Genomic DNA, 26,176 nt, shown 5'->3' on the forward strand with positions numbered 1-26,176 from the left:
AACATTGTATATCAGTTTGAACATTTTACTTTATTTTTTTATTTTTATTATTTTTTAGATTTTTTAAAAAATTTATTTGAAAGAGAGGGAGAAAAAGGAAACCATGAGCGGGTAGGGTAGGGGAAGGGGGGGGCGGGCAAAGGAGAAGGACAAACAGACTCCCCCGGAACGCAGAGCCAGACACAGCTCCACCCCAGGACCCTGAGGTCAAGTAGAAGTCAGATACTTACCTGACAGAGTCACCCAAGTGTCCCCCCACCCCAGTTTTGACATTAAAAAAAAATCTGTATTTACAGATGGTAGGTATATATTATAGGGCTAAAGAAACTTTTTATTTTTTTAAAGATTTTATTTATTTATTCATGAGAGACACAGAAAGAGAGGCAGAGACCCAGGCAGAAGGAAAAGCAGGCTCCCTGCGGGGAGCCTGACGTGGGACTCGATCTCAGGACCCTGGGAGACACCCTGGGCTGAAGGCAGATGCTCAACTGCTGAGCCACCCAGGCGTCCCTAAAGAAATATTTTAGAAAAAAAATTATACTATGAGAAACATAAAAGCTATTTAAAGCTATCATTAAATGAACACACATGGTTATCTCTGAAAAACAAAACAAAACAAAACAAAAAACCTTGAACTCCGAGGATTATGAAGTCAGGACATAACTGAATTGTTTGTGGGACTCATAAGGGCCACTAAATTATACTGAGATTAGAACCAATCTACTAATGTTTCTACCCTAAAATGAAGGGTGAGAAATGTTCATGATACAAGGATAGATATCACTTTCCTTACTAATCCACCTCTTGAAAATACCATTCTGCTTCCATGAAAGATCTTTTTAAAGAATTATTTCAAACTTAAGTCTTCTCTCCTTCCGTTTTGCTGCTCACTTCCTACTCTCTCCTTTTTCTTTCCTAAAAAGTTGAAGGAGGAGAGGGCAAGAGCATCTAGAGCCTGGAGGATTTATACTCTACTTACTTTATTATAAGCTCATTGAACATTAATTTCTTTGACTTAAAAGATTAATTTATTCCTTTGGACTTCGGAAAACTAGATAGCTCGTTTATTTAGACCTTCAAAACATAATACTTAATAAATTATCACACCCTGAGTTATGTGTCATCCTGGTCCTTTAAAAGAGAGTTGAAAGAGAGGTGAGGGATAAAAAAGGAGGGCGGAGAAGGTCAGAAGGGTCTAAAGGAGGGTGAAGAGGCAGATGGCGCCCAAATCCACAGAATTTTAGGCTCAGTGTTTCCTTCCCATCGGGGCTTTACTGGGTGCTCTTTCCTTCCCCCCACAACTATTAGTAAGAAAGGGCTAGTGAAGGAAGCAAGCTCCCACTTTCTCTGTACCTATAAATAGGTTTTAATAGTAATATGACAACTGTAATTCACTGAATAACATCTAATATGCAAGATTTTTGCCTTAGAGGTATTTATCATTGGGGCTCATAAAAACTGCAAATCATCACCATCAGATTTTAGAGAGGGGGACACTGGGCTCAGAAAGGTGAGTGATTTGTGGGATTCAGTGACGCAGCTCCAATTTGAACCGAAGGAACAGACTCCAAAATCACTTGTATGGTTGGTTATATATGTCACTCCTGTTATCCTACCCAGAGGAGTGTCGTACTCAGGGACCACGGAGGAGGGGATGGAGCCACTATGGTAGGCTTATTAGGTTGGGATATCTAAGGCCTTGCGATATTGTAGCATATTTTGGTATTAAAATTATGCCAATGAGGTGTTTGCCTACTTAGTCTATACTAGGGCCAGCACAAAAAGCCCAGATTTTTTTTAAAAAGACCAGAAGTTGTCTTTTTGGTGTATATATGAATATGAGTAAAGATAAAGATCACTATGATGAGCTAAAACCGATACGTATAATATCATAGAGAAAATTATATCTTAGATTCATTAAACTTGTATTAAGCTACTATTTTAAAAATACGGCAAGTCAAACAGAGTGAGGTATACACATGAAAAGAAGGATCCTTAGGACAGGCGCGTAGGGGGATGGATGAAATAGATAATAGGTGTAATAGGTACTTACCGCGGTGGGCGCAGAGTACCCCGCACGCATCGCATCGCCACACTGCACACCTGAAGCCAACACCACACTGTGTGCGGCCTTTGCTGGAATTAAAGTAACAAACTTGATTTTTACAAAAGGATCCCTGAAAGACTGAAGAAGAAAGTACAGTGAGATAAGGAAAAAAAAAATCCCCTCTTCCAGAAAAACTAGATTAAACAAAATCACTCGAATACAGCTTTTGCTTAGTGATTTTTTGCTGGTTTTCCTTAGAGACTAGTCAGTGATTTCAAGTGGAATATTTGAAAGTTCTTGACATAAATTGTGCTACCAACTTTTAATAATCTACAATGCAAAATGTTTATCATTACTACAAAATATTATTTTTTTAATTTTTCACCACTCATATTTGTTTTCATTCACTCACTCTTGCTGAATTAAATAAAGTTAATGACCACTAGGGAGCCTTCCTTATACTGAGTGCCCCAAAGCGACAATCTGGAGAATACAGACTGACCTCGAGAGGACACATGCTGAAATTTTCCTTTCTACCACCACCCGTGTGTGTGTGTGTGTGTGTGTGTGTGTGTGTGTGTGTGTGTGTGTGTGTTTGTGTCCCACAAGCAACCACAAGCTTCTGTTGTCCAGTCCGGAGCGGGAGGAGTGTTCCAGCTGAGGCTGCTCTGTGGGCGGGAAGGCCGCCCTGAGGGACCCGCCCCAGCCTCCGACGGACCTGGAGGGCTGGTCTCACCTGCCACCTGCCCGGCGCTGGCACGGGCAAGACACCGCCAAGCGATCCCTTGGCTGGGACTCCTGGGGACGTGAGTCCTACCTTGTGACTCTGGTGGTTTCGACCCAGGCTTTTCTTAGCAGCTCAGCTTAAAATCTGAAGCACTGAGACACACCCCAGTGACCCGAAGGAGGCCACAGAAAGCTCAGACTTGCAGAGTGTGTGGCTGGATCCCAGAGTCACCTTCCTCCATGAGTGAAGGAATTGAGGAGAGAGAGAAAGAAGGGGAAGAGGAGGGGGAAGAAGAAAGAAAAAAAAGGAAGGGGGGTAGGTAGAAAAGAAGGAAGGAGAAAGGAAGGAAAAGCACAGTGGCTTGACCTTGGAGAGACCGGGCCTCCAGTGCCAGGAAATCTGGAAGTCCCATTCCCCAGAGCACTCATTTTATTTCTGGCATTAAATAAAGCCCTCGGGGCGGCCATTAATTTATCTCTATGTTAAATCACACTCTTTCATACTCTAGTGGCCTGAAAAAGTTAATTTACCATCTGAATGGCACGAATGATGAATACTTGCATCAAATATGGGCATTGAACAATGAGCCTTTTTTTTTGGCTTAGGTGTGCTTTATTTTTTATCTATGGAAAAAGAAAAGAAAATAGTGGTGTTCTGCTGGGGATAGCAGGGCGGCTTCCTGATCTCAGAGCCAAAGATGCTTTAACGGAGGCCTGGAGGGAGGAGAGAATATCAGAAAAGGGAAGGGAAGGGGGAGGCAGATGAGGAGGCCGCGGCCCTTGTCCTCCGTGCACCTGCCCCTTTTACTTGGGGTGCAGCAACCTTGTCCCCGCAGCCCTGGATTCCTCTAGACCCAAGCCGGCCCTCTCAGTGCTTTATGGCCTCTCCTCCGGGGCTGGCGAGGGATTCTGGGCGTCACGGTTGATTTTTATCCCCCGCACACATCGGTTACCTGGGCCGCTGCGGGGGTGCGAGTCGGTTCTGAAATGAAACGTCACAGGTGGGGAAGGGCTCCCGGCAACTGCTCAACCTGAACAGCGGGGAGGAAGCGGCAGAGTCTGGACTGCGGCCCTGGGCCGGGTCGGCTTCCCGGGTGCGGGCGCTACGGAAGGGCGCGGCCGGGGGAGCCTGACCTCGGGGCCCGGGGGCGGGGGCGGGCGCGGGTCTCTAGGGTGAAAGAGGGCGCGAGGGCAGGGGCCGTCTAGGGCGCCTCGCGGGGGCGAACCCCACCCCGGGGCTCGGCACCCTTGAGCTGAGAGAGGCTGCCCGAGGTGCAGCCCGGAGGTCCGCGTGGACGGCCGCACCCCTGCCTGCCCCCCCCGCCCGCCCCCTGCCTGGCCCCCCCTCCGCGTCCCCCCGCCCCCCCACTCCCCTACCTCCCCCGCTCCCCTTACCTCCCCCAACCTCCCCCGGCCCCTCCCACTCCCCTACCTCCCCCCACCTCCCCCACCCTTCCCCCTCCCCCACCTCCCCCTGCCCCCCTTACCTCCCCCCAACCTCCCCCGGCCCCTCCCACTCCCCTACCTCCCCCACCCCCGCCCCTACCTCTCCCCGCCCCCCTACCTCCTCCCCCCGCCCCCCCACTCCCCTACCTCCTCCCCCCCCTTACCTCCCCCAACCTCCCCCGGCCCCTCCCACTCCCCTACCTCCCCCAACCTCCCCCACCCTTCCCCCTCCCCTACCTCCCCCACCCCCGCCCCCTACCTCCCCCCACTCCCCTACCTCCCCCACCCCCGCTCCCTTACCTCCCCCCACTCCCCTACCTCCCCCCACCTCCCCCCGGCCCCTCCCACTCCCCTACCTCCCCCACCCCCGCCCCCTACCTCCCCCCACTCCCCTACCTCCCCCCACTCCCCTACCCCTCCCCGCCACTCCCCTACCTCCCCCCCACCTCCCCCCGCCCCTCCCACTCCCCTACCTCCCCCACCCCCGCCCCCTACCTCCCCCCACTCCCCTACCTCCCCCCACTCCCCTACCCCTCCCCGCCACTCCCCTACCTCCCCCCCACCTCCCCCCGCCCCTCCCACTCCCCTACCTCCCCCACCCCCGCCCCCTACCTCCCCCCACTCCCCTACCTCCCCCCACTCCCCTACCCCTCCCCGCCACTCCCCTACCTCCCCCCCACCTCCCCCCGCCCCTCCCACTCCCCTACCTCCCCCACCCCCGCCCCCTACCTCCCCCCACTCCCCTACCTCCCCCCACTCCCCTACCCCTCCCCGCCACTCCCCTACCTCCCCCCCACCTCCCCCCGCCCCTCCCACTCCCCTACCTCCCCCACCCCCGCCCCTACCTCTCCCCGCCCCCTTACCTCCTCCCCCCCCCCCCCCCCCCCCCCCCCCCCCCGCCCACTCCGTCCCCGGCGCAGGGAGGCGGGCGGGACCCGGCCGGGGCAGGGGAGCGGCCGCCCGGGGGGAGGCGCGTGGGGGCTGCCGGCGGCGTCGGCGCCTCCCGCGGGGCGTGTGCGGAGCGCGCGGCCATAAACCGGCTCCGTCCCCGCCGCAGTCGCCGCCCAGCCCGGCGGGAAGGGGCTCGGGATCCGCGGGGCCGCGACGGCGCGGGGGGCGGGGCTCGTGGGGCCGATGGACCGGGCCGCCCCGCGCCTGCTCCTGGCCCTCGGCCTCGGTAAGTGGCGGCGGGGGCGGGGGGCTCTGCGTCCGGCGACCGGGCCGCACCGGCGGGGGAATGCGCGACACCTGGGCTGCACCTGCGGGGCCGCACCTGCGGGGGCTGCGCGATGCCAGGACCGCACCTCCGGGGCCGCACCTGCCGCGGTCGCACCGACGCACCTGCGGGGCCGCACCTGCCGGGGTCGCACCTGCCGGGGTCGCACCGACGCACCTGCGGGGCCGCACCTGCCGCGGTCGCACCGACGCACCTGCGGGGCCGCACCTGCCAGGACCGCACCTGCGGGGCTGCCCGACGCCGGCGGAAGCGGTCCCGAGGCCCCGCGCTGGCGCAGGTGCCCGGCCGGGGAGGGGCGCGGCGGAGTCCCCGGAGGAGGGCGGGCCCCGGGCGGAGGACTGCTCGGAGGAAGCGCCCCCCTGCCCAGGAGCGCCGGGTGCGGGGCCGGGGAGGGCACCTGCGGGGGGGGGCCGGGAGCACCGAGGTCGCGGCGGGTCGGGGCGGGTCGGGGCGGGTCGGGGCTGCGCGACAGCCCGCGGCAGGTCCTGAGCGCGGAGGCGAGGCGGGCTTGGCCGGGGCAGCAGCTGCGCAACGCAGACGCGTTTTCTAGGAATATATCATTTCCTATTTTAAGGCAAAACGGGGCACGGAAAACTTTCCTTCATTGAGAAAAATTCAATTTGGGCGGTTGGGCTCAGGAGCACTGGGCGGGGGGGACACTGCTGGGGCCCGAGGTTAAGGGGCCGGTCGGCCACAGGCCCTCCTCACCTGCCCGGAGCTGGGACTCAGGTGCTGGGGAGGCTCCCGCAGCTGCAGGTGCGAGGGGACCCGGAGGGCGCACCTGGGCCAGCCTCGCAGCAGGACAGGCCTCGGCATCCCGGACCCGTCGCGGGAGGCGGGGGGAGGGAGCAGCGGGATGGGGGGTCCTGGCTGAACTGAGCGGCAGGGACACCTGGGCTGGAGGCATGATCCGCAGCTTATGGCTTACCTGTCTCCGCGACCTCCCCTCTACCTGCAAGCCTGGGGAGGCCGGGTTTCTCATGTGGTGGGGACACAGGTGGGGTCTACACAGACACTTTCATTTGGCCATGGTCCTGGGAGGAAGAGAGGTGGCTAAACATGCATGACGACCTTGGTTGGAAGTGGATCTGACTTCGGGCCCTGGTTAGGGAGAACAGAGGGATTTAAGAAACCCCGCACAGGTGCCTCAGGGGTTGAGCATCTGCCTTCCGCCACTGCTGATGCTCTGGGCAGCGTTGCTTGGATGCAGCAGGTGTTCTCTTCTTCCACTCTGTCTGGACTGTCCAACAAAGTATTGACTGAAAATCGGGACAGTCATCAAGATGTTAGAGGATGTGGGGATAGGGGTGGGAATAGGGCTCAGGAGACTCCTAAGCCATGAGTCCTGCCTAGAGATGTTATGCTGAGGGGCACCTGGGTTGCTCCACCAGTTAACTGGCTGCCTTTGGCTCAGTTCCTGATCTGGGGGGTCTGGGATGCAGCCTCACATCAGGCTCCCTGCTCAGTGGGGGTCTGCTTCTCCCTCTGCGTCTGCTCCTCCCCGTCCTCCCCGCCCCCCCTCCCCACTTGTGCATGCACACACTCTCTCTCAAGTAAAAGAGAATTTTTTTTTAAAAGATGTTATTCTGAATTTGGGAATGCAAGACTAATCAATATGAAGCTATAAGAGAGACATTTATAAAACCAGAGAAGAGTAGCTCGCCAGTGAAGGATGGAGCGGCAGGACAAGCTGGGAAAAGAACACTAGGGGGTGACTAGATTCTTGGGTAGGATTTGGAATAAGCTGGAGAGGCCAATGACTAAGGGGACAGTGTGGAGTGAAGGGAGGGAGCTGGGGGCCAGGGCACCTGAGTGTCTCAGGTATAGTCCAGACAAACTAGTTAAGGCCTAGATTGAGGCTCTGTGCCAGCACAAATGTCATGATAGAAGTGATTATTCCAGGTTGATAGACACCTTCACTATGACAGAACGCTTTATTGTTGCCTCAAAACTTGTAACAAGGCAGAAACGAAAAGATAAAACAAACCCTAATGCAGTGCCTTCTTACACTCAAGGTAACCGGTGATGGAACTGCCCTGTTGAATGTTTGGCTTAGGGAACTGAATTCCGTCCCCAGGTCCCCTAAAATTCCAGGGCTTGCAAAATCCCAAAGGATGTGATTTGTTGGCATCAATGCTCCTGTGAAGTGGTTCTATTTTTCTCACATATGCTTGACTTTTCAGTTTCATTCCTAATTTAAATCATACGTTCAATGTTATTTACTTTTTGAAGAAAAGGTGAGCAATGCACTGTGTAATGCACGTGGGTGTGAGTGTGACCGGGGAGGAGGGGCGGGTGGAGAAGTGCCCTGGGAACGGGCATGGAGCACACATGAGACCTAGTTCCGGCTCTGCCATTCTGGGGCTCTGAGACGTCTATAAATGCCAACTTTTTGGACATTGTTTTTCTCATTTGTAAAATGAAGGAGCTGCTTTAGGTGAGCCGAAGGTCCTTAGCGACTTGACATTGTATTCATCTTTTCTTTTTATAAAGATTTTATTTATTTGACAGTGAGACAGTAAGAGAGCACAAGCAGGGGAGGTGGTGGAGGGAGAGGGAGAAGCAGGCTCCCCACTGAGCAGGGAACCCCCCGCAGGGCTCCACCCTGGGGCCCCAGGACGCCCTGAGCCGAAGGCGGACGCTTCACCCGCTGAGCCACCCGGGTGCCCCTGTACTCATCTTTAACTAACGTTTCCATTGGGAAGTTTAAGAGGGATTTTTGTCCAACACTATAGAGCTTTGATTTACTTTGTAATGGGATCTTTATTTCATACAAACTTTATAATAACGGAGAACCACGGATGCTTATTTCTTTGAGAAACATGGTAAAGAGGCAATAACTTTGGGGCACGTGCTGGCTCAGACGGCTAGGCATCCAACTCTTGATTGAAGACTCTCTCTCCCTCTCTCTCTCCACCAGCTCACGCTAGTGGGCCTACACACTCTCTCTCATTCTAAAATAAGTAAATAAATCTTTAAAAAAGAGGTAATAACTTTGCTTAAAGTATCTTTTTTATCTCAAAGAAATCAGATTATCTCCTTTTTAAATTGTTTAATTTCTCCCTCTCATTCACTTGCTGTATAAAACTAAAACTGAAATCATAACCAGTGAAAAAGGTAAGAAAAAGTTACCTTTTAAAAAATGAATCACTTTAAGATTAAAAATAGGTTCCCCTCCTCATTAAAATTGAAAACATTGATATCTGTGAGTTGATGGAAGTTCTGCTTGAGAATATGCCCGTCCTCATGCTGTATATCTAGTTTCCAAGTTACAAAGAAGGTAGGGGGCAGCAAGTAAAATTCTCATTGTACGAATGACATAAGTGAAGCCCTAACTGCTGAAAATTTTTGGGCTTTGCCTATTAGGCTACACTTCTGGCTTAGAAGAGCATCACAAATCTTTTTTTCCTCCTCAAAACCCCAGGTTTTGCACATAAACAGCTGTCACAAATTGATTTTTGCTGTTGCTCCATTCTCAGTTGTTGGGTGGAAATTCCCAAATAATTCTGGAAGGCCCCACCACTGCAGGCCTGCTTTGCTTATTCCCACTGAAGGTGTCCTTGCGGATGCTTTGGGCTGCCCGAGGCAGTGCTGATGGCAAAGGCCCTGAGGACAGAGAGTGCCCATGTCTGTCCCAGGATCTCTGCTGACACTGCTCACCCCCTTACCCTGGGGCGCCTCAAGTCTTCAGAGCCCAGCACAAGAACCCCATCTTGGTTTTTCTCACCCTTTTATTGTAGTCAGGTCATGCCGGGACATAGACACGAGTGTCACTAGGAGGACAGTCACGGGGACAGGGGGAGGGCCAGGCTCCCAGCTGTACCTTGGATCAGCTCTCTGAATCATGGGCCAGGCTTGCCAGCTCTCCGTTAGGGTTAGCAGCTTCCAGGATGCTCAGGCAATCCAGAATCCAGGCCGCAGGCAGCTAGGCCCAAGCCGTGATCCTGATATGCTTCCCAAGTTGCCACGACAATCCCCCGGCCCCACAAAAAAATCTGTAGACCAGTGGGCCGGGGTCGGGAGGGTTCCAAAGTAAAATTTAAGAAGAGAGCCAGCTGATTACGGTGGGTTTGCTGTGTAACGCTAGTAACAGCTCGCCGTCCTGGGCATATTGGTGCCTTACAGAAGGAAGTTTAGTAATTCAAATGAATCTCTGCTCAAATTTAAAGAAATGAGAGGAATATTTTTTTAGATGGTTGGAGAGAGAGGGGGTATTTCATCTTAGCTCAGATCACTTAGGCAATAACCTACTTTGATTATCAGCAAGATAATTCAAATAGCCACAAACTACTTTTATTCCATTCTTTACATTTTTTTTAAAGATGTGTAGTATGTACTCCAGAGAGTAGAGTAGTGACGAAAAGTCCAACCAAAGTATAATGATGTTTGTGTTCAGCCTTTTTTATTTAAAAGTGCCTGAGTTAGTAGTAGAAGAGGATGAGTTAGGAATATAACGTTTCCCTCTTTGCAAAATCATGGGTGTATTTATTCACTTAGCCTTATTTATTTTTAGAAGGGGATGCAGAAAGCGTGCCTGGCACATAGTAGGGGCTCGAAACCTATTAGTTAATTGACTGGATGAATACAGGTTTGTGATAATGTCCAGTCATTAAAAAAAAAAAAAAGCAGATTCGGTAAAGAAAACAGCTCTATTTCTTGTTGGCAAAACACGCACACAATTCAGAGAAGTAGAGAGACTTATTTCCTTGTCTTTTTAACTTGGGACTTGCTTCTAGCAATGCTAGAGACCCTTTCACAAGAGGACTTCTGTTTTGCACGTCCTATGTTTACTTCTGTTTCTTCTGTTCCTACTGAGGATTCAGGCTGCTTCGTGCCTCTCATGTGTTTGCTTCAAGGGCAGATCTCAGGCAAAATCAGGACTTTTAAAATAAGTGTTTCAAGAGGGGCAGGAAGGGTGTGGAATTCAGGGCATTCTCCAATGGGTTGTTTAAAAACGCCCTTTGGATTCTAGGAGGTGTGAGGTGCTCTCTTGTTTGATTATAACTTTTTTAAACACACGTTTCCTTAGCTGGGAGTAACCAAGTTGCTATATTCATAGGTTCTGTTTAGTATTGAATGGAATAAAAGCCTGTGGTGGATCCTATAGATGTGGAGACAGATTTGCTGTGGAGGCGGACTAAAGTGTGACTTTTTTTTTAAAGATTTTATTTATTTATTCATGAGAGACACAGAGAGAGGCAGAGACACAAGCAGAGGGAGATGCATGCAGGCTCCCTGCAGAGAGCCCGATGGGGGACTCGATCCCAGGACCCTGGGTCACGCCCTGAGCCAAAGGCAGATGCTCAACCGCTGAGCCCCCCAGGGGCACTGCAGTCTGACTTGTTAATGTTGAGGAATCCCTAAGTGATCTAACGTTATATATAAATATTTCATAGGCATCAATGGTCTGGATTTCTTGCTGGTTAGACTAAAGCATGTGATGATGCACAGATCCATGCCCCCTCCCTTGGGGTGAGTCACCTGGCCCAGGCCTTTCAGAGCAGGAGAGGTCAGCTTGCCTTTGCCCCCTACTCCTGGAAGCCTAGTACGAAGGCCAAAAAATTGTCATCAGAACTGAATGAAACACTTTTAGGAGATCCAGACTTGACTTTTTCATGACCACCTTCCCACTGAGATGTCATTTTGAGTTTCTGACACTTGACTGGTCCCATCTCCTAGGGTGACTGATGCAAGATGTTGCTGATGACACAAGCAGATACCTACTTGAGCTTTGCTATGGAATCCCAACATAACCCTTTATATTTTGGGGACCTCTACAGTTGAAAGAGCATTTTCATATCATTTCATTTGGTCCTCAAACCGCAAATAATAAGAGAGCAGTTATGTCGTATGCATGCCAGGCACTCTTCTAAGAACCTAATAACTCACTGTACCCATATAACACTATCCATCTAACGCACAAGTTATGCATCATTCTCATTCTTATTTATATGGGAGGATATGGAACACAAAGGCATTAAGTAATTTGTCTGAGGTTCTGGCTTTATGAACATGAACTATAAAGATTAGGTATAGAGCCTGGATCATAGTAGACAAATATTTGTTGCCGAATGAGGTAGAAGGGGGAGATGGGACACTCAGGTGCAATGCAATGACGTATCACTGCACTGAAGAGGGATCTGGGTCTCCCGACTCATTGAAGAGCATTGAAGTTCATCCTACTTGTTTCCTACCAGCTTTGCTTTCCCTGATGTTTACTCATATCTTTGTGGCATCCCCGATTCTGGATATGCCTCAGGTTCTTGGATTCCTGGTTCTTCTTCTTTTTTTTTTTTTTTTAAAGATTTTATTTATTCATGAGAGATACAGAGAGAGAGGCAGAGACCCAGGCAGAGGGAGAAGCAGGCTCCATGTAGGAGCCCGACATGGGACTCGATCCCGAGTCTCCAGGATCAGGCCCTGGGCTGAAGGTGGCGCTGAACTCTGGATTCCTGGTTCTTTTTCTTTTTTCCCAGCCACGAAACCTGCCTACCTATATCCTAGGCCCTGACTACCCTAGCCAATAGTGACCAGTTCATGGGGATGATGCTCCTGAGAGGTCCCACAGGACCTCACAGACTGAGAATGGCTAAAAGGAGCATATCCTGAGGCAGTCTGATGTTGTGGTCAAGAGCGTAGACTGAGTAAGGCTGTGTCTATGCATGACCCCCCTGGTGCTATGACTTCCCAACTCCTTGATCTTGGGCAAATCTTTTAAACCCCTGTGGCCTCAGTTTTTTCATCTATAAAAGCCAGTAGTAGTAGAACCAAGGCTATTATATGGATTGAATTAATTACTGTATAAAGCACTTAAAATGTGCCTGGAACATAGTAAGTTCTGGATAAAGATGAACTATTATGATAGATAACAGGAAAGTGCAGAAGAAATCATTAATTATGATCAGCATTTTTTTAAATTATGGATATTTTGATTCTGGATACTTCCTTAATGTAACCAGGGTCTACTAATTGATAGAAAAACTTTCTCTTGCCTTTATTTCTCAAATTCCTGCTCCCACTAGTTATGAAAGAGGAAATAGATAAAAATTCTCAAAAGAGTTCTATTTGACTGCTTTTGTTAGAAAGGAACACATGCAAAAAACAATCCTGCAAAAGCAAAATGCATATCTGCTTTCTAAAAATGTCTCTATAGATTCTTCATCTGCCAATTTTGATCCTAGTTTTATGCAGTAAAAACCTTTACAGCACTTGCCTAGCATTGACACCCAAACCCAGTATCTTAAGGTTGGACCAGACACAAAAGTCAGCCTGTACTAGCAAAGAAAAAAATAAAATATTTAGGAGATAGTTTTAATATTTTAGGCAATCTCATCAAAATGGAGTTATCACATTTTTTTAATTAAACAAATAGTTTTCTTACTTAAAAAGAAATAAAACTGTCATAATGGAAAAATGAGTGATGATACACTGTCAAAATTTGTTCCTAAAAATCACAAAACTGGAAAAATAAATTATTTTAGAGAGTTTTCTTATGACAAAATAATGTTTTTTTCAGATTATAAAGAGTAGATAGCCATGTATAAAAGTTGTTCTGTAATATTGCCTTGTAACACCAAGAAAGTTATTTAATCTTCTTGTGCTGCATTGTCTCATCTAGAGAATGGTATCAATGATAATAATATCTATCCTCTGGGGACATCTGAAACAGAATTATTTTGAGGATAAAATGAGATAATTCAGGAAAATATTTTAGCAGAATAATTGACTACTACATGTTCAGTATATTATTAATATTCTCACATTTGTGAATATGCAGATAATTTAAAATTATTTCATAGGTATTGACTGAAAAGGAGAAGCAGAATTATTACCCTCCTTATGCCAGTGGGAGTGTTGGTGTTTGTGCTTTGATCAAAGGAAATTGCTGTAATATTCACCACTAGAAGCAAAGGGAAAAATCAGAAATCTACTCCATCATAACCATGCTTTCGAGAGTGCTTTAAACAGCTCCATTGCAATGTAAGTTCCTTGATGGCAGAGATTTTTGTCTGATTTATTTGCAGCTATATTCCCAGGGTCCAGAACAGTGCTTGTACATAGTAAGTGTTCAAAAAACATTTGTTCAATAAATGAATATGAGTGCACATAGCACAGGAGTCCTCCTAGACCAGCAGCTTCTCATAATCAGTCACAAAGATCATGCTGTAAACTTCACACACACACACACACACACACACACACACGTATGCACACGCTTCCATAATCAAAAACAAAGAGCCCTCATGTTTCTCAGTGGCTCTCTATATTCCATCTTTAATATCTCTGAATTTGCAGACAATGACTTATTTTAGGCAGTTCTTCACTTAGATGGTAGCTGTGCCCGGTTTTACTGAGTAGACTTGACCTGATAGAATGAGATTTGCTCATGAAATTTAGGTGTTGGCTGCCACCACCAGCAAAAGATGAACTGCATGCCCCATAGCTTGGTAAAGGGCTGGCCTCATCTTACTTAAATACAGGTTACAGGCTGACTCGAGTGGTTTGCTTCATAGCTCATAACCATGTACTGGTAGGCTTTCCAAGGCTAAGGGCGGCTCATAACCACAAGGTAGCTCCAGTGCCACCTCTTTTTTAATTTTTTAATATATTTTTGTATATATATTTTTATTGGAGTTCCATATGCCAACATATAGCATAATACCCAGTGCTCATCCCATCAAGTGCCCCCCTTAGTGACTCCAGGCCCATCTTAGAGTAGTAATTGCATTTGGAGAAAGAGGCTAATCTAAGAGGACCAATTCAAGAGAATTAACTCCTGACTACAGAGTAAAACAGAAGGTAACAAATTTTATGAGCTTTGTTCTTCTCACTGACTCCCCTCACCCCTTTTCTATGACAGCTCCATTCTCTAACGTTGAAGATGTCATTTTTGTCCCTAAGTCATATCAGGGGACCTCCTTCTTGAGTGTGTAATAATAATGGATAATGACTAGCTATTATAGTAATTCCAATAGGAGATTAGTACATGGAACACAGTGGATTTTGGTTTTTTAGGGTTTTGTTTTGTTGTTTTGTTTTGTTTTGTTTTTGAGAGAGCAGGGGGTAGGAAGGTTGAAACGCAGAGGGAAAGGGAGAGACAATCTCAAGCAGACTCCACACCTAGCAGAGAGCCTGACAGGGGAGGGGGCTCCATCTCACAGTCTCACAACCCGTGATCAAGACCAGAGCCAAATCTAGAGTCAGACATTGAATCAAATGAACCATTCAGGCACCCCAGGGAATGCAGTGATTTTAAGATTGAGTTTTCATGCGCAGAATGGATCAGATGAGAGGGACTAATAAGAGCAAGTAAAGAGGAAGCTGGTGCTCTAGGCTAGAAAGTAGCCTAGAAAACCTGGACCAGGCAATGGAGAGAAAGGAATGAATTCAATACATGCTTCTAAGTAAGAATATATGGGATATAATGACAGGCCATGTGTAGGTAAGAAAAGGGAATGAGGAATTAGGGCTGTCTCCAAGACTGCTAACCTGAGAGAGAAAAAGAATTTATGGTGCCATATTGAAAGAAAGCTGCCCCTTTTTTTGGGACGGGGGATATAAAATACTTTTGAGACATTCAAATGTCTTAATGAATGTTTGGAAATGTGGAAATTGACTTCGAATTACAGCAGCGGACCCCAAAACTGATTACTCGCTCAAGAAATGTAAAAAGTACAAATCATCAGGCCTCTCCCTAGACCTACTAAAATTTGATTGAGATGTTTCCACAAATCTAAAATTTTAAAGACTTTTTTCCAGGAGAAAAAAAAATTTCCTTGCAGAGTAATTGCAATTATAAGTAGATACTGCCCCATGTAGGAGGTCCTTTTGAGTGTAGGCTAGATTTGGTGACTTCTTTCAAAAGAATAGAGTATGAACAAGAAAAAGAAAATGGTAACTTTACAGTGCAAAAATCTGGCACACACTACCTCAACTAAGTGGTCAAGGTCAACATCACAAATGATGCTGTGTAGATATCATGCATCCCTCATGTAGTGTCATGAGGAGAACACTTCTCTCCCATAGTGTTTCTCCTAAAACCCATAACCCTAGTCTAATCATTATAAAAATATCAGACAAATCCCAAATTGAAGGACGTTCTACAAAATACCTGAACAGTACACATCAAATTTGTCAATGAAATCATTTAAAAAAAAAAACTAAAAAAAAAAAAAAACAAAAGCCAACACGGAAAGACCTGAGAACCCATCACAGACCAGGCGAGACTAGTAACCCAGGCGAGACCAGGCGAGACTAGTAACCCAGAGAAACACACTGACAGAAAATTAGTGGAGTTAGAATGAACTCTTGCGTTTAGTCAATATTAATGGGCCAATGTTGGTTCTTTGTTTTGGAAACTGCACCATGGTACTGCAAGATGATGACATTAGAGGAAAGAAAAGTGGGTGATAGGGGTACAGGAATGCTCTGTATTTTGCAACTGTTCTATAAATCTAAAATTATTACAAAATAAACAGTTTAGTACAAAAAAGGCTCTCCAGGAGATCCTAATGGCCAACCAGTTTGGACAATCACCTGGTTAGAAAATAGGGCTGAAAATAGAAAGTATTCAGTTAGCTGATTGTAATTTCAGAATCTACCACAGTGCCTAGTGATAAATTCTAAGTAAATATTTATCTAAATGCTGAGACCATGGGTATTTTGTGACACTTAATGGAATTATGAAAAAGAAAACGAAGACAAAATCATAAGGATAGAAAGTAGAATGGTGGTTGCCGGGGGCTGGGAGAGGAGGGACTGGGAAATCACGGTTTAGTGGTTACAGCATTTCAGTTTTGCAAGATGAAAAGAGTTCTAGAGATGGATGGTGACGACGGTCGTACAACAGTGTGAATGTGATTAATAGCACTGAACTGAGCATTTAAAGATGGTTAAGATAGGAAATTTTGTGCCATGCGTGTTTAACCACAATAAAAACATTTTAAAAAGAAAAAGAAGAAGACGGAGAGTAGAGTGTTGGTGGCGCCCATACAAGTGGCGTGGGAGTCGTGGGAGTCGGGAAAAGAGCTGTCAGAGTTGAGTGAAGAGGGGAGGACCAGTCAGGAAGCCGAGAATGGGGGTGGATTTTAGATGGAAGCTTTGGGAAGGGCAACCGTATCAAATACTGTGGAGGGAGGCGGCTGAGGCTCAGGAAGAGGCCACTGGTGGGTGAGCAGTGAGGAAATCCCTGGTGCTCTTCAAAAGCCAGGGACAAAACCTTGGTGGTAACTGAAGAAGACACACACACAGACACACACACACACACATGACCGAAAAGATAGAAACTGGAGCAGTGAGTAGAAAAGAGAAACTTTGGGTTTATGAGAGCCAACTTCAAATCACAGACCAGTTGTCTCAGCAAAGGTTTCCTCTGTGTAGTTCAGAGGGCACAACTTGGATTAATGAACTAAAATTCCAGGAGGGCAGCTCTCACCTTAATTTTCTCTCAAGTAGAGATTTGGAAGAAATGGAATCAGCAGCTTGGGTCGTGGTGAGCTCCCCCTGCCTGGATGTGTTTATGGTCTGGTGGCACTTTTGGAAGTTGTGTAAGGTGACTCTGGAGTTAGACAGGAGGTGTGTCAAATGACCCCCTAAGGTTCTTGTGTCTCTACGAGCACGGCATGATGTTACTGCAGTTCGGGGGTGCTTTGGAGCTCGGAAGACAGGGTTTCAAATTAAGACACCGTCAGCTGACTTCCCCGGGAAGAAAGGAAGAGACAGGACACTTGAGACCTTAGGAACCACTGGTGAAGAATTTTGAAAAGGAAATTGAGTTTTCCCTCCCTAAACTATATTCAGTGACCTTGTCTGCTCATGAATGAGATATCAAGGTTCACATCACCAGCAATGTCATGGGAATATCACATATTCCTCACACGACAGGGTAAGAGGATATCGTGGGATTTAGTACCAATCCCTGCCACAGGCTCTGGTCCGACCTTATATTTTACCACTTATTAGAATAATAATTTATCAGTGGGGATTATATTATGAATGCAAAGAACCATGGCATAACTATAATTGATAAATCATGTTGACAGAAGTTTCAAATGTGATTATTTTAGGAGACACATTTCTTTTTTTTCTTTTTTTTTTTTTGATTTTTATTTATTTATGATAGTCACAGAGAGAGAGAGAGGCAGAGACACAGGCAGAGGGAGAAGCAGGCTCCATGCACCGGGAGCCCGACGTGGGATTCGATCCCGGGTCTCCAGGATCGCGCCCTGGGCCAAAGGCAGGCGCCAAACCGCTGCGCCACCCAGGGATCCCTAGGAGACACATTTCTAATGTTGCCATCCTTTGATAGAAAATTTCTATGAGAAAATTCTCTAATCACTTTAGATACATGACAATTGTCCTGAAATGGAGAGTAAGAAGAATGAATGTGTGATTTAGATGTGAGATGAAACTCCACCCAAGAATAATAGGGAACACTTCCCACTTGCTTCTAGCATGACAAAGGAAACGCACCCCGGTCTCTCCTACCGATTTCTACCCAACAGCGTTAACACTGTTAAATGCCTCTGAAGTGGTTTTCTAGACTACTCAGATTCTTTATTGGGAATCTGTCTTTCAGGATGTGGTAAACAGACATTGCCGAGCTTCAACTGGAAATATGTGGTGTGACCATGCCTCAATGTGTCTTATTTTCATAGGTCACCCAAGAAAATCAATTGAATTATTGCACAGTCACACCACACACATCAAGAAGGCTCTTGTTCTGAATAGTCTTTGTAGAATTCTTCACTCCAGCTGGACAGTTTTCCTCAGTATCTTCCAAACACACTGGGCTCATTTTTATGAGCCTTTGATCCAGTTTAGTTCCCAAACTCTGTGAAAATTTTCCCTGTGGTTTTTGCAGCTCAACACATTGCCTCTTTTGGGGATTCCAATAGAATCCATCTTCTATATACCCGACACTTAAAATACACTGCCTAATATTTCTCTCCTAATACTTCTGGTCTTGGCAAATAGTTTTGTTGATAAAGATAATAATGGATTAATGTTAAGTTGGATTGGCTTTCCCTAGCTCATTTCAAGAGCCTAAATTCTGGGGCTTTTTCATGTTGGATAAGCATCTACTCTAAAATTCTATGTTCTTCTTACCATTATTAAAGTTTGATGACTGCTTGCTCATGGGTCAGAGACTGTGTTATCACCAGATCCAGAGGCCAACTCCACATTTTTCTCCTCATTTTGCAATCGGATAATCCTCCCTGATAACAAGTTGTTCTTTTTCTTGGTTCCTTTCGCCTCCTCTCTATGAACTATTATGGAAATTCAGTGAGCCCAGAGCTTTTCATTTAAAGTATTATAATGTCTGGCTGTCTAGAATGGTCTTATCTTAAAGGAATGGGAATCAAAAAGTCAAGTTTTGACAACTGATGATTTCGAAGAAACCAGTTCTAGGTTATTATGGGGTTCCCATCAATTTAGTCATTGTTGTCACAGATTTAATAACAGTCACAGTGGGGGGAAAAAGGTGGATTTACTGGCAAAGGCATTATTGTAGTGTTGACAGTTTTCAGGTATATGAGTTAGTTTATGTATGACAGGTGGTTAAATTACTTCCCTATCTTAAAAATATAAGATTGTGAAGTACTTTTATGAGGTAAAGAACTGTTTTTATCATCTTTAGCCTTTCTTAAACACCAAGGTACTGTTTCTACTGTTTGGGATGAAATTTTACATGAGAAGAGGAAAGAGTTCATATTTTACTTTCCTAATTTCGAATGAACATAAACTATTTGTGAAGACCTCTTTTCTTTTTTCTGTCCAGTCTCTACTTCCCTTCCTAGCCCTGAAAAATCTAGAAGCCTGTCTTTAAGTTTTATAGTATAGACAGTTTCCCAGGTGATATGATTTGAGAGACTTTGGAAAAATCCTTCCTTGTCTTAGAATATGGTGGCCCACGAGATGTCTTGATGCCCCAAATGCTCATTGGGTTGGGACACGAACAATATGCCTGTCTTAAGAGCCCTTTGACTATTTCCTTTGTCTCTTCTCAGCTCCCTACTCATGCCAGGTTGCCCCTTGTTTTGGACTTGGATAACACCACGTCCACGGCATGAATTCTGACCCCTCATTCAGCAAAGGGCCAGAGATTGAGGCTATTAGCACCCACTGCATGGAATTTTGTCCAAGAAATAGGTGATGAAAGTGATTGGGGCAGACATATTTCTCTTTCATTCTTTCTTCCATGAACTACTTCAAGATGTAGTTTTTTTTGTTTGTTTGTTTGTTTGTTTGTTTGTTTCTAAAATGCTTTAAATAGCTTATGTAGGAATGAACATGTTGTCTGAGTAAAGTTTAGTGTCTCAGTGGTGCACTTTGGGGCTGCATCTGCATGATGGGTACATACTTTGCATTGCTTTGCCTTCCTTTTCGCTTCGTCTCTTCTTTTTTCCTTATTCTCATAACCTCAGAACTTGTACCTCCCAAATAAAGTGATAATCCCTTCATATATATCTCAGGGTCTGCTTCCTAGAAGACCCAAGTTGAAGCACTTGATTTTAGAATATTTAAGGTGAGCAATTTTTCTCCTTGCACATCCGCTTTGAAAGTAAATGCATTTGGAAAGGAAATTATACTTAAAAGTTATCTTCTATTTGGAAGAATGTCAAAGGCAAAACAACAATGAAAAAAGATGGAAAAGGAGTTAACAAAAATAGATGGAAGAGAATGCTAATGTCAAACTTCACCCTAATTTTAGTTTTTGTCGCAGTCCACTACAAACCCACAATGATAAATATCATTCCATTCTCTAAAATTTTTTTCAACTGTATGTTTTTTCTTTTCTTTCTTTTTTTTTTTTTTTTTTGGAGAGGGAAACAGAATCTTAAGCAGACTCCATGCTGTGTGCAGAGCTAACGTGGAGCTCGATCTCATGACCCTGAGATCTTGAGCTGAGCGGAAAGCAAGAGCCAGATGCCTAACCAACTGAGCAACCCAGGCATCCCTTCAACTGCATGTTAGATGTAATCTCTTTTTAGACTTAGAAAATGTTCTTTGGATAGTTTGCATACTCAGGATTCTGTTTTTCTTCTTGACAATGAAGACACAATGAAAAAAAAATCCCCCAGATCCTTATAGTTTTTACTCTGAATGTTGATTAAAACTATAAAAACCTTATTTTTCTAAAGTGAGAGATATGATTTATAATCCCTTGGTGGTTAGACAGCAACATCCATGATCTGACTTTATCTACTGTGTTTGTATCACTGAATCGCTTAACCAGCCAACTGAATCAGTAACCCTGTCAGACATACCGAGTATACTGAGTCACTGGAAGAACTGTCCTGAGAATACAAGGAACCATACGAGATGCCATATTTCTCTTCATTACCTGAGGCGCCTTCACTTCAAATATCTTTAAAAAAAAAACTGGAGAGAAACAGCATGTGCAAGGTCAACAAACTATTTTGCCTCACTAAATACATGCCTATAAGCACACTGTAGGAATGTGGTATGTATATGTACATGTATTTGTCTTTTGTACTTTATTTCATAACCATATTTTACACACAGATCAAATCACAGCAAAAATGTTGAAATTTGTGAATGTCCACCTAAAAGAATGATAATCTCTGATTTACCAGAGTAATTAGAACTCTTTTTTAATTTCAGATCTTTTATAGCTGCTATTGTGTTGAGTACCTACCCTGTGCCAGGCATTACCAATGTTAATAATTCATAATTTATTTTTTCTCTTTTTTAAAGCACACAGCTGGATCCCTACCATGTAACTTACTATGACCTCAGTTTACAGATGGGCACCCTGAAGTTCAATGTTGAGTGACTTAATCCTAATAACAAAGCTAGTGACTAGAAGGTATGTCCAGGATTCAAATCTGGTGCCATTTGACTGCCAACTTCCCCTTTTCCCATTAATCTATACTGCTCCCTTCTAATATAAATAGAATTTTAGAGATTTGACTATGAGATATTCTTCTAATTTCTGCTTATATTCATAGATTAATAAATTCTCCTTTGAGATCGCCTGGGTGGCTCAGTGATTGAGCATCCTGGGATCAAGTTCTGCATCGGGCTCACTGCAGGGACTTGCCTCTCCCTCTGCCTCTGCCTCTGCCTCTCTCTCTGTGTCTCTCATGAATAAATGAATAAAATCTTTAAAAAATATTCTCCTTTGATTTAGGGTTGGATTTTTTAATGAGATATAGAGTGTGGTTCAAATCCTAAAATGAGATTGATACAATATCATAAGAAGTCATTGGATTTGGTAGATATAAGTAGAAGTTAAAATATCAAAGAAGAAGTCCTAACTCATCAGAATGCCATTTTGATAATGTTATATTTATTTTTAAAAATATAAAATATACTTGGCTCTAAAAAATGGAAAATTCAGCTCAGAGATGAGGCAAATACAACATACATGACTATTTATGTTGGTCACATTTGATCTTCTTAAATAGTTGACCCAGCTGGTGTACAACTTACCTCAGCATTTAGCAGTTAACTATGAGACAGTGGGTCATGCTCCTTGTCAGGCTGGTTCTCTTTCAATGCTTATATTGTTCCCAATGACTTCATTCTCCATGCTGGCTGACAGGGATAATACTTTTAATAAATTCTGCGATTTTTAATTTGAACATTTCATAAATGGAGCTTTGACTCATGAAAATAGAATTGGGTTTCTTTTCTTTTTGTCTTTAATTTTTTGAGTACAGTTGATATTTAAAAACTAGCACCAGAAATAGAGTCTCAATTTCCCACTGCTTAGCAAACACAACTAATTTAACATTATTTTGTTTTATTTTGTTTTTATTGCCTTAATGAATCTTTCAGAAATTCTGTAGGTCACGTGAGGTAGGTTGAATGAAGGAATAAGAAAACAAAAAGATTGTGAAATATTTGCCAGATAGGTGAAATCTAACACAATTTTAAAGGAGATATTTTAAAAGTCTAAAATCATTTTTTTTTTTACGTAAAAAGTAAAAACAAAACAAAAAGAACAAATAAAGCCATCAATATACCGCTTCTCAGTAGAATAAGAGATATAGGAGTTTCCTTTTGTTGTAAGCAGACTAAAACCCCAGTATTTAACCAAACAACCAAAAATGGCTGATATGCCGTGGGGGTGCATTACCAGAATATAGTACCCACAATGTGGGGGCCAAGAGCCCCATTCTATTCTGTCTTTGCCAGACCATGTGAAACAGCACCTCGGTTTGACCTTACTTTTGGGGGACCATGGCAAGGCTTATGAGGGTCTTGATGAGCAGAGGTAAAATGTGGTCAAAGAAATCAGGATGTTCAGCCTGAAGAAGAGAAATCCTTTCAGGAAGATCTGATAGCTGGCTTCAAATAGGTGAGAATCTGTCATGGGAAAGAGAGATTAGACGTATTCCAGGTGATTCCAATGAACAGAGTAAAATTACAGAATGGAAAAACCAGCTTAACATAAAGAAGCATTTATAGAGCTTTAGAAATAGGTGCTTAATAATCTTTTCAATGAGTGAATGAATGGCTGCAATTGAAAGAATGGATGGATGGTCTCGTTGAAATGGAATGCTTTAGAAGAGAGTGAAGACCCTGTACTGAAATTTTAGAGGCAGGCTTGGTGAACTTTCCCAGAGAATAATTTCCGAGGAGTTGAATGTTGGTTGGTAGGATATTTTAATATCTCTAAGAGTCTTACTAATTCTGAAATTTAATAAAATTTGTGACTCTTCTGAATGAAAATCATATTTTCCACATCTAAGTACCATATTGTCTTTTATTTTCTCTAAAGTACAATCCATACTTTCTCTGATAAAGATGATTATTTTAATAACATATTTTTAAAATAAGCTCTTTTACTATATTATCTCATTTGGTTTTCATAAACCAGATTATGGGATGAGCAGGGAACCTATAATTTTATTTTTTCTTGAGGAAAAAGATCAGGATAGATTGTTAATTAGCTCAAGGTCACATAGTGAATTAATGACAAAGTTCAATGATCTTTCCACAGGATAATGAAACTTTCCCTAAGAAATTTTTTGAGAGTCAAAATTTGAACCTTTGAAGCTCTGTGATTGATTTATATTAAAGCTACACATTCAAAATGAAAGCTATATTTGGACAAAAAGCATTAAAACAGGTAGGAGAGAATTGCAATGGTTCTCAACCAGGTCAGTTTTCCTCCCAGGTATATTTGGCAATGGTGGGAGATGTTTTTGATTATATCAACTCAGAAGTAGAAAGAGGGATGGGGGGAGGATGCTACCAGCATTTGGAGGATAAAAGTCAGGGGTGATCATCCTACGATGCACAGCCTCCCATAACAGAATTATCCAGCCCCAAATGTCAATAGTGTGAAAGTTGAGAAACCTTTGAATGTCTTACATTCATTTTAAGCCAGAACTTGGATTCCTGTGAACAATGAGATGAGATGTATACAATGTAAAATACCTTTAAAAAGCTCTTATTTTCTGGGATCCCTGGGTGGCGCAGCGGTTTGGCGCCTGCCTTTGGCCCAAGGCGCGATCCTGGAGACCCGGGATCGAATCCCACATCGGGCTCCCGGTGCATGGAGCCTGCTTCTCCCTCCGCCTGTGTCTCTGCCTCTCTCTCTCTCTCTCCGACTATCATAAAAAAAAAATTTAAAAAAAAAAAAAAAGCTCTTATTTTCTAAAGCCACCAAGTCTTTTATAGTTTACTCTATGAATATCTCGCATCTTCATTTCTTCTCTGTACCCAGTCCCACCACCTTGGCTTAGGTGTCCGAATCACCTATACTGGTATCAAAGTAACCTTTTCAAACAAACAAACACCCAACAAACGAACAAAAAGATTATGTTGTTTTCACTTAAAGCTTTTCAATGACCCCAATTTAGGTGCCTGATCTGTCAGTAATTAGTAAATTAATATGGTCATATGTTATGTTATCTACTTGTGCCCCAGCCTGATCCCCCTCACGTTCCCCACCCACCCCCCAGACAAACGACAAGTTGTATTACTTGTACCGTGTCCTTTTACAAGTTGTCTCTCTTTTTTTTAGAATCCCTTGGTTAATTACAACTTTATTTGTTCCTTAATAATTAATATTTTAATAAGGTAATAAATATACACAGATTTTTAAAAATCTAATAGTACTAAAAGGTTTACAGCAACAAATAGTAGATCTTGGCACCATGGCTTCCTTCCTCTTTACCTCCTAGAAGCAACCACTTTTAACTATTTTAAGTGTTTTCTTTTGTATTTACCTCCATCTTGCTAAATAACTTGCTTGAAATGCTATTTGTTGACTTGCCAAGCTTGGATTCTACCTACTGAGTTTCTTTTCTCTCATAACTTCAGTATATTACTATAAAGGTGATACTCAAAATATTTAAGAACTGGCATAGCAAAGATACTGATAAATCACCACAGTTTCCCCACATGGCATAAGTGGGCTAATTACAGACTCTCATTTTATGATAATTTTTGATATAATAATGTGCATTTTCAGTATTTACATTATTACTACCATATAAACATTGTCTACTGATGAAACAAATAATATCAATGATTATGCTATCCAGAAGTTATTGATTGATGTTTTTAAAAATCATTTCTTTCCTATTAAAAACTCACCACAATCCTCACCTTCTCCATCAAGTCTTTGCAGCTAGGTAGAGTTGATTCTCCACCCTGGGTTACTCCTGTGTCTCCTCGGTTGTTGTCCCTACTACACCACGCCTTAAATATTTGTGTGTCTACCTTCCTTACCAGAACATGAGCTCCTTAAGATTAGTGATATTATCTGTTATCTTTGAGCCTTCAGTGTCTTGTATCACAGTACTCAATAAATATTTGTTGAATTATGGGTGGAACAAGAATGTCTCTTTTCCTGGAAGCACCTTCAGTATCAATACTGAATACTGAGTAAATGGTTTTGTGTGCATTTCTGTGATTTCTGAGTCAATTCATAGAGATCACAGACTGAAATGCTTGTCAGGGTCTAGGCAGTTAAAATAATTGAGCCCAGCCAGCCTGATAGGATCTGTAGAATTAAAGGGGTCACCTGCAGCTTAGCGGTCTCCAGTTGTTTCCAGGAAGGTATTTCAGACCTGTGTTGCCAGACCTTCTGCTTTTTCAGTAGAAGCAGATAAATCTAGGTGAAATATGAGCTGTCACGATTCAATTTTTTAAAACTGTGCAGAACAAGAAAATGGTTCTTCATCTGGATCCAGTTCGTGGCTGCCAGCTCGTGACTATAACCTGAAGACTGTGGGCGAGCAGATAGCGTGTGCTAGCCCAGGGCCTCTTGCAGGGCGCATGCTTCGCCGGAGCATGCCTCCTCCCTAGGAGTCCTGCCTAGGGCTCTTCCCAGTGGCATCCTTTCACCAGCTGATGCCAGCATGTGGAGTAAGTCGTAGCAGAAGAGAGTCTGGGCACGGACCCCAGCCTGCAGGAAGGTTGGAGGGCCCTGAGCGGGTTTCGAAATCAGGGGTCCCTCGGTTAGGTGGAAGTGGAGAATGGTGGGTTAAATTATAAGTGATAGTACAAATGAGTGTACGTAGACCAACAATTGTATACTAGGTCCCAAGCCATGTGCCTTTTCTTATGTTACTTAATTTTATTTTTACAAGAACTTCGAGAAGGAGATATTGTCATCCTTAGTTTGTAGATGTTGAATCTCTATAAGATTTAGAGTTTTTGTAAAAGTCCCACCATTAGAACAGATTGACTCCAGAATTAAGGGTTCCTAATTCTGCCCATAGAGAAAGCTCATG

General features: G+C 44.4%; 1 protein-coding gene and 1 long non-coding RNA gene across 3 annotated transcripts in view; one reads left to right on the plus strand and one right to left on the minus strand.

Moving 5' to 3' along the window:
- Positions 1-331: 331 nt before the first annotated feature.
- On the minus strand, positions 332-5,735 carry LOC140594261 (uncharacterized). 2 transcript variants are annotated; one of them, XR_011995009.1, is made up of 4 exons: positions 5,590-5,735; positions 5,493-5,523; positions 2,054-3,804; positions 332-510 (listed from the first exon to the last, which is right to left on the minus strand). It is a non-coding gene; the product is annotated as an uncharacterized lncRNA (long non-coding RNA). The 2 variants fall into 2 exon arrangements; XR_011995008.1 differs by lacking the exon at positions 5,493-5,523 and having other exon boundaries at positions 5,613-5,735.
- The window catches only part of BTC (betacellulin), a 43,399-nt gene continuing 22,335 nt past the window's right edge, over positions 5,113-26,176 (plus strand). The window contains exon 1 of the mRNA XM_072725014.1: positions 5,113-5,396. Coding sequence (XP_072581115.1) covers positions 5,354-5,396 — 43 coding nt within the window. The 5' untranslated portion in view covers positions 5,113-5,353. The remainder of the gene's footprint in view (positions 5,397-26,176) is intronic.

The sequence above is a fragment of the Vulpes vulpes genome, chromosome 10 (genome assembly GCF_048418805.1).
Source record: "Vulpes vulpes isolate BD-2025 chromosome 10, VulVul3, whole genome shotgun sequence".
Taxonomy (NCBI): Eukaryota; Metazoa; Chordata; class Mammalia; order Carnivora; family Canidae; genus Vulpes; species Vulpes vulpes.